At 50.9% G+C, this 8,398-nt stretch overlaps 1 protein-coding gene across 1 annotated transcript in view; it reads left to right on the top strand.

Moving 5' to 3' along the window:
- The window catches only part of LOC108574851 (protein PTHB1), an 8,508-nt gene extending 6,036 nt beyond the window's left edge, over positions 1 to 2,472 (top strand). Inside the window, exons 15-21 of the mRNA XM_017937496.1 lie at positions 268 to 445; positions 509 to 763; positions 846 to 1,085; positions 1,387 to 1,673; positions 1,753 to 1,923; positions 1,997 to 2,134; positions 2,230 to 2,472. Coding sequence (XP_017792985.1) covers positions 268 to 445; positions 509 to 763; positions 846 to 1,085; positions 1,387 to 1,673; positions 1,753 to 1,923; positions 1,997 to 2,134; positions 2,230 to 2,472 — 1,512 coding nt within the window. The remainder of the gene's footprint in view (positions 1 to 267; positions 446 to 508; positions 764 to 845; positions 1,086 to 1,386; positions 1,674 to 1,752; positions 1,924 to 1,996; positions 2,135 to 2,229) is intronic.
- The last annotated feature ends 5,926 nt before the right edge of the window (positions 2,473 to 8,398 follow it).

The following is an 8,398-nucleotide window of genomic DNA, read 5'->3' as shown; positions in this document are numbered from 1 at the left end:
GGGGGCGATTAGCAAGAAGCAACGATCAGCAAAAAAAGGGTACCTAAGCGGAGCGCGAAGAAAGACGAACGTCGTCGGCAATTATCGTCCCGACTTTATCTTTTTGCTATCACGGTGCGCAGCGTCGAGCAAGGTTGTTGTTGTTGTTGTTTTTCCGGAAGATACAGAGTAGTGTGTGTACACGAACGTGGCTCGATTGGCTGCGAACGCAGTTCTAGAGATTTTGAAAGGCGATGCTGCGCGATAAAAATAGTTGAATGTTTTCAGCACTTGCAGGGGGTGATCGTCGTTTTGTCGGAGGACGGTCGGCTGGAGGCTTGTTACTTAGGTTCCGAGCCGAGTATGTTCGTCGCGCCGCCTCTTCATTCACGGGGATACGATTACACGACTGCCGAACAAGAATTGACAGATCTGCGAGCTCTTTTGAAGAGGAGGAAAGATTCTGGTAAGAAAATTGATTGCTCGAAACAAAGCAGGAGCTAGATAACAGATCGAAACCTTTCAACAGAGACTCAAACTAGCGACGCAGGAGTAGACGCGGAGCTGATCGTCTTGGTGAACGTTTCACCGGACTTGAAACCCCGCGTCCATTCAGTGAACGAGGGCTGTTTTGAAGAAGAAAGTCAAGCAATGCAACAACAAATGACCTGCTCCGTCGCTATAGATTTGTCCTCGTACGCGACTCTTTGTGATCTTCAGGTCTGCGTGAACGTTTCTAGACCCCTAGTAGCGACCAACACTTTCTACGCCCTTCCTATCCTTTGTAAGCGAATCATATGCCGATTATTGGAATATGTTTGCTTGATCTAATTTGTACGTTTTGCTCCTTTTTTCTCTCTCGTCAGGTAAACGGCACGTGACCGAAATTGATGTGTACGTGGACGGAGACTCTGCACCCATATCCTCGGAGATCCTAGTAACCGTAACTTATCGGACGGATGCCGGTAACTTGAGGGCGCTTCGACGAATCGGCCAACTGCCGCTAAAGATGATGCTGAGAAGCAGCCCGCCGGAGAACGTGGCCACGTTCACGAACGTGATCAAGTGCAGCGATTCTCTGCTCGGATTCGTTCAGCTGTTTCCTGGTAAATTCATTGGAGCTTTCGTCGCTGAAAATTACATTTCAGAAAATTATTAGCGACGTCGAAACGCGTAGAAGGTGGCATGACTTAACACGATAATCGGATCTTGGCAGGATTCACCAGCTTCTTTTTTCCTTTTCCATTTTTCTTTTCACAGGTGAAAGCACTCGATTAGACCCACACCTGATCGATTCGTGATCGTGTAATTTATTGACGCTTGTCAAAACTTTTCGTTAACCGAATCGAGCGCATGATCGTAGAGAGATCGATAGTCCGTGGTCTGTAACGCGGCTCTTGTTTTCAGAATTCAGCGGGGATGAGTGTCAGAGGCAAGGCTGGAACGCATTGGGGCTACGCCACTTGTACTCTGGGCACACGGTCACCGTCGTTTCCGGTAATGCTAGCAATCGCTATCGAGTTCAGAGCAACGATGGATTATCCTCAATTTTGATCGTTGAACGCCTGATCGAGAGACTAAGAGAGAGGAGCAAGGGGATTCTGGTGAGCAGCGTCGCTCAGAATCACCAACAGTTGATGTATCATCGATTAGAGGGTCATTTCCTCGCGCGACGAGAAATCGACAGGATAACGGTACGTGTGTTAAACGTTCCCACGTCCGAAAGCTACTCGAGTCCGTTCGTTTTGTCGATGTGTTCGTTTTCAAGGGCAGGCTGAGATCAGACTGCTGACGGGCCAGCTGAGGAACGTCCAAAGGAAGATGTTGCGAGCCGTGAGAGAGAGAAACGAACGATCTCTGACCGACACTGTGCTGCCGTTTCTCTTTGAGTCGACATATCGCGCGATCTTCGGGCTCCTCGAACAACTTGTCAAAGCTCGAGAGGTAAACTTATAGTTTCGAGTTGGCCAACTTTTTCTATTTCGATCGCGTTTATTCTCGCATTTGATTCTCGTAGGAACGAGAGCGAACTAGCCACGAGCTTCGATGCAGTCTTCGATTGCTATTGCTATTGCTACGACTGAACGTGACCGACGAAAAATACGCGTTACTCCAGGCAGCGATCGGTTTCGAGCCACGTTCTTCCGATAGAATTGTAAGTGTGTATATATGTACTTAAATGTGCACCCACCATCGGTCCTCTCTATACTGAACGTATCTGATTGCTTCGATGGTATTTTTTCGAATCAGGATTGGGAAGAAATCGCCGATGTGACTTTAACCACTCTACTTAGGTCCGTTTCAAGGAAATTGGCTATTTCAGAGACGAAATCTTCAACAACGTGGAACGCATTGGTCCCTATCGTATCCAACAAAGAGCTATCCAAATTAAAGAAACGTCTGATCCACACGATCGAACGGCTCGATGGCACCAGGGAATCAGATATCGTGGAAATCGAGAGCAACGACGGCCACGATATCGCGTCCTCTTAATCATCTTTCCCCTTTTCGGACATCTTCCCCTGCGACTCAAGCGCAAAATGCGTTTAAATTTAAGAAAGGAGTAGAAATAGGAGGAGAAGGTGTTTGATGAGAAGAATGAGAGAATCAATCATGAATCTTTACGTAAGTGGACGCGTGTTCGGCGATGGAATAACATTATTCGATGCGGTTTGTAGGCAACGATCCGCGGTTCGCAGATCAAACTCGATGAAACGCGTTGCTCGAACTGCTGCGATGATTCATTCTGGCGCCGCGATTCTGCTTTTCCGACTCGTTAATTAATCGAAGGATCGCGAGCGCAAGGTTCATCTTTAACGCCGGGATCGACGACAGTGCGCGCTTTGTTCGATAATTTTCTTATAGTTACACGCACCAAAGGTGCTGTGATAATACTCGTGAAAGTAAATCTACCGCACATGCTTCCGTCCCGTCCACTTGTCTAGTGAAATCTGTGAAATTTCGAACTAACTAACAGGATGATCAAACGATTCGATTAAGAACAAGGATAAATAATAATTGGTCGTGGACCCGGGGCGCGGTGAAGAACGCGCTTGTCGTGATAGTCGAGTTTTTGTTCGAGGCTGTTTCGAGGAAGGAACGTTTGTCGTCGGAAGCGACGCGTTAGAGGAAAGACCGCATCCTCGATGAGCCATCCAGCGACAAATAGACACGCGAATCTTTCGCTCTTCCTCTCTTTTGTTGCGTGCACTGTCCCGGTGCACGTTCTCGCTTTCTCTCTCTTTTCCTCTCGCTCCGGTGGATTGTCGGTTTTCGCTTTTCGTTCAGCAACCACCACGGCACCGGTGCTGCGTGAAACTTTGACCAAGATTCATAGCTAGGCGGCGTTTTCCGGCCCGGTAAAGTTTGGCGCGTGCTGTTTTACTCGAGACGGTCAGTCGTTACCGCCTCCGGAAGCAATTGATTGCGAGCGCCGCTAATTAGTTTACCAGCGTATACCACCGATAAAAGCTGCTTGCCTCTCTGCCTCTCTGCCTCGCGATGACCAAGATGCCTCGACGAGTTCCTTCGTCTCTCTCCGCGTGGCTCGAGCGCTCGCCAGCCCCTCATTACCCCCTCCATCCTCGTCCGTCCCTCCTGGCTAAAGCAGGATACGTCGTTTCCGGAAACGCTATCAAGATTGCGCGCGAATCGTTCGCCGCAACCTTCTTCCTTTTTTACGCTCGAGATTGCGTCGCAACGGCCTCGAGAGCGCCTCGTTTGGAAAGGAGAGAACTGTTGGTGCTGCTTTTTGAATTTCGTTGGCGGCGAATTCGAACATTCGACGGATGCATGCCTTGGGAAAACCGAGGGATGGTGATGGTCGGCGGTGCGCATATGATTTAATAGTGGAGCGACACAGCGCGGCGCTAATAAATCGTCGAACAACCCCCGAAGACCACCAATGGTGTCGCTTTTTTCGGAGGAGGACCGTGTAATCTTCGCGCGTGGAGCGTTCATCAGGGATAACGAGGCGGTCGGTTAGCAGTGGTGAAGTAAGAGGGGCTAAGGGGAACGGGGCGGGGAAGAGGAGACCGCACGGTTAAAATCCTCTTAGGACTCTTCTTCCGACTAATTACCTTGCTTTCGTCGACTTCTACCCTAAATACCTGTTGCCTCTATTTCGGAGGTCGATAGTCAGTCAGAGCGGTCCGACCGTGACGAACTTCTGGCAACCATCCGAGGACAACGCGTCATCTCGTCTTTCTCTTCTCCGTCTAGCTGACTTACGTTTTCTTCGAATCGATTTCTAACTTTGTAACGCGAGAAACAGCGATTTTTCGCTTGCGTTATCTAAACGAATCGCAACCAGCACAGTGCGGCGACGAGAATTTCTGATCTCGGATGTCGAAAGTCTCGCGCGGTCGGTCGGTCAGCCGATCGATTGATCGTTGGTCTTCTAGTTCGCCGGCACGACTCATCGCGTCGTCTAATGGATCCATAAATCATCTGTACGTAGGGACGAAGAACGGCGGTGGTGGTTCTGACGTCTTCAAAGATTCGACGAAAATCGTTAAACCCGCAGCGAGGATCGGTGAGATGAACGAAGAGATAGGCAAGACTCGCGTTAATGACTCGCTTCCGCGACCCTCGCAAAATTTACAGCCTTCCATCTTCCAGTTACAAGTCGAGTTCGAGTTCGAGACGGAATCGGAGTCGGAGCGGCGAACATCGAACGTGTATTTCACCACGATACTCGTGGCTTTGTTTTTTGAAGAAACTCGGCGAAGAACGGCGCGTAGAATTCGCCGAAAATAGAGCCACCGCCTATCTCGGCTAGCGTCCTTCTTCTCATAGAATCGAAACGCAAAGTAAATTTCACCGGTCGACACCATTCGAGGAAAAACACCTCTTTTCGTAACGTACGGCAAAGTAGAGAAAGAGAAAGAGAGAGGGGGGAGGGAGGGAGAGAGAGAGAGAGAGAGAGAGAGAGTAGGCGCTGGTATGCCTGCGAGAAAGATGCGTCCCACGCGAGCGTGTCTGTTCAGCGTCAGAGCGGTTAGTTTATTTAGCTAATTCAAACAAATTTCCCACCGATATGATCGCGTTTGTTTTTTTCGTGGAGCAGAGGAACGCCGAGATCGTGATTCCCCTAATGGCTGGATCGCGTTCGGTGAATCGAAAAGGAAACCGTCGCTCGAGGTTTCGCTTCTTGAGGTCGCGAGAGATACGTTTGGCGCGTGCAAAATCTCGATACGACCTTGCCACGAGCTAGTGAGTGAGGTGAACCGCGCACGCACACTGGTACATGCGCAAGCAAACTCGAAGGATCGATATCGGATACGCAATCGCGCCTTCCTCCATTAGATTCGATTGGATCTGGAGGTGGACCGCGTTGCGACGCTCACCGGACACGCGCGCAGGTATCGACGCACCACGATAATGAAATGGATGTCGAATGAGGTAGTGGCCGCGGAATCGAAAGAGAGATATTGAAGCAGCGGTACTTTTCTCTTGGAAGCTTGACAGCGTGCTACGCAAAATTTCTCTGTATTCGATGGAGGACGCGCGAAGTGTTCATGTGACCTTGCACTCGTTACGCATAAGAAAGCAAAAGCGAGTAACGCGGTTGTAGTTTGACGTGTCGTGTCGGTCATTGCAACTGAGACCGTTTCTCCTCTCTTTTTGATTCAAGTTTGAGGAAATCGATAGTAGATCGCGGAAAGAAAGGAAGCAAGTTCGTGGCGATTCGCGTTAATGAGGAGCGAGGGTAATAGACGGCGTAGTTATTAAGCGGCGTGCATTAAAGCAACGCAGAGCAGCCTGTACACCGGTGTGTATCGGCTTCTAGCTCTCTTACCGTGGCCCATTGTAGGGGCGCGCTTCCACGAACGAAGCTAACGAGGTAGGTCCTCGTTACGAACGTCCGCGCGCGGGATGCTCCGCATCGTCGAGATGCGGACGAGTCTGAGGAAGAAGAAGGAGAGAAAGAAGAAGAAGAGAGACAGAGAGACTAAGAAGAATGAAAGGAGAGGCGGAGAAAAAGAGAGAGCGACGAGGAAAGAGGTTCTCTAGAGGGAGAGGAAAGGCCAAGTACCATCGATAAGCATCTTCGATATGTACAATAGCGAACGGAGTAGTTGGCGGTCTCTTTCTCTCTCTCTCGAACATTCCCCGTTCGTCCTGACTAAGCCACGGAACAAGAAAGGAAGAGATGCATACCTAGCGTGCGTTCCTTTCGCGTCGAATCGAATTGATTATAAACTCGTTAATGGTATCGAGGCTAATGTTCGCACGCGCCAATCGGCAACCACGATGAAAATACTGTTTGCTCGGTATATGTACATATATCCCAACACTGGATATCTCGTAAAACCAGGGTATTGTTGAAATACGCTTTACCGATAGGATTATCGAAGTGAAACACCGTCAATGGAATGGCTACATTTTGGAGATGCAGACAATAACGACAACGACGACAATGATAGAGAAGTTGCGCACGATCATCGAGTTCTTCGTAGTCCAGCTCTTGGAACCGAAGCGGTTTTCCGGAGGAATCGGTATTTTCCAGCATTCCGATCGAATAGGGACACGCACGATAGCCTCTCTTCTATTTGCTTCTCTCGTGGCCGGACTACGAGAGATAAACTTTTTCCTTCGGCGTCGATGTTATTTGACCGACGATGCGACTTCTCTTTCTGCTCTCGTTTTCTCTCTACAAAGTGGTAGTTACTTTCAAGGTTCTCGAGGGAAGAAAAAGGGTCGCCGTTTGCTTGGGACATGAACGAAAATTTTCAAACTGGCAGATAATCGAATCAGCATGGTATGCCGCGCCGCGCCGCGCCGCGCCACGAACGCAGGAACGAGAGAGCGATCGCGACCGAGTTGGAGCGTTTTCCCTCTCTCAGTCCAGTTTCTCGCGCAGTTTCTCCTCCGCCGTTCTCTTCACTGGTGGTTCCAACCGAGAACCCACTCTCTATCACAGCCAACAGCCACCTCCTCCTCCTCCGCAGCCCTTGTTCCACCGACTTGCCACCGCCACCACCACTTCCAGCGCTGCCGCCGCCGCCGCCGCCACCTCCACCGGCAGCGACGACCATCTCCGACGCAGCCACCACTCTCGGCCCTTCCAGTCGCCTTTCCCCGCCGTGCTTCTCTGGCTAGTCCGAGGCAGTCACGGAAACCTCGTTACTCAAGCAACGATACGGTGGTAGAACTGGCAACGGAACTTTAGTGCAGCTGCGGCGAGCAGCTGACGCGGAATCGTTCGTAGTTGGTGGTCGGACTCGCGTGGCAAACACGCAGTAATCGTTCTTGAATCTTGGGATCGACGACGACAACGACGAACGGTGTCTCTCTTCCCTTTTTACGTTTGTAACGCACCGTGCGAATCGGTCTACTACGCGAACACAGTGTACGCAAAGTGGTGGTGTTCAAGGAGATATTCAAGAGAGCGAGACTGCGTTTCGAATACGTCCAGGGGCTTTCCCGGTCGTCAAATGAACCAAGTGTCGATCTATCACGGCCAACGGACAGTAGCCTGGTCGACGCGTCGTCGCCGAGTTGCACGGCTACGTGACGATCTTTCGACGATATCGGCGGCTTCGGTAAGTCAGTTGTCCTCGTGTTACACCGCTTTGCCGATCGTGAATTTGACTCCATTGATTCGGTGCGACTCGATGCGATGCGAGGAAAAAGAGCGGTAACGGATCATAGGTGGACAGTGCACTGATGTTAGCACACTAATACTCTGGTCTAATCCAATTCGCACGAATAGACAAATATACAAGCGGGACGAGTCGCGGTTAGAACTTCCGAGGTGCCAACGGAAGGTCGAGGTAAAGAAGGAACGATCGCGCACGATAGACGATCGAAGGCGGCGTGTAGCCGTCTGACAGCTGAGTACGCCGTGCTAGATGTCGCCAGAGACGCAGCCCGCTTTGTTGCGCTGATCGCTTGAGACTCGCCGGCTCGTTCTCCTTCTCCTTTTCCTTCTTTTTCTTATTCTTCTTTTGCTGCTGGTTTCTCTTCTTTCCTCTTCTATTCTACGCTTGTGGCTACCCTCGGAGCAGCAGCGAGTCGTAAAGCAGGCAGGCAGGCAGGCAGGCGGACAGGCGCGCGCGCGCTCGTCCCAGGGTCTCGCATACCAACGCACACGCAGGCAGCCACGCGCAAGCCCTTCTCGTTCTACGCACCTGTTCCGTTGTTGTCGTTTCGTCGCGGCGTGCTTGCACGCGACAGCTTGTGCCACTTACTTCCAGTTACTTCTCGAGAGCCGGCTTGCCTGGCTTCTCTGCCACCCGTGAAGACTTCGCGCGTCCGTCTCCATGATCGACACTCTCTTTCTCTCCTCTTCTCTTCTTTTCCTTTCCTTTCGCTCGTTGCTTTGATCATGAGCGAGTCTCGTCGTTCGTAATCGCGAGTGCTCCGGTAAACTCGCGCTTGAGCACGCGAGGCCGTAGCCTTCCCTCTCTCTTCC

The sequence above is a fragment of the Habropoda laboriosa genome, unplaced genomic scaffold, assembly GCF_001263275.1.
Source record: "Habropoda laboriosa isolate 0110345459 unplaced genomic scaffold, ASM126327v1 scaffold210, whole genome shotgun sequence".
Lineage (NCBI taxonomy): Eukaryota > Metazoa > Arthropoda > Insecta > Hymenoptera > Apidae > Habropoda > Habropoda laboriosa.
This window is presented reverse-complemented; position numbering and strand designations above follow the sequence as displayed.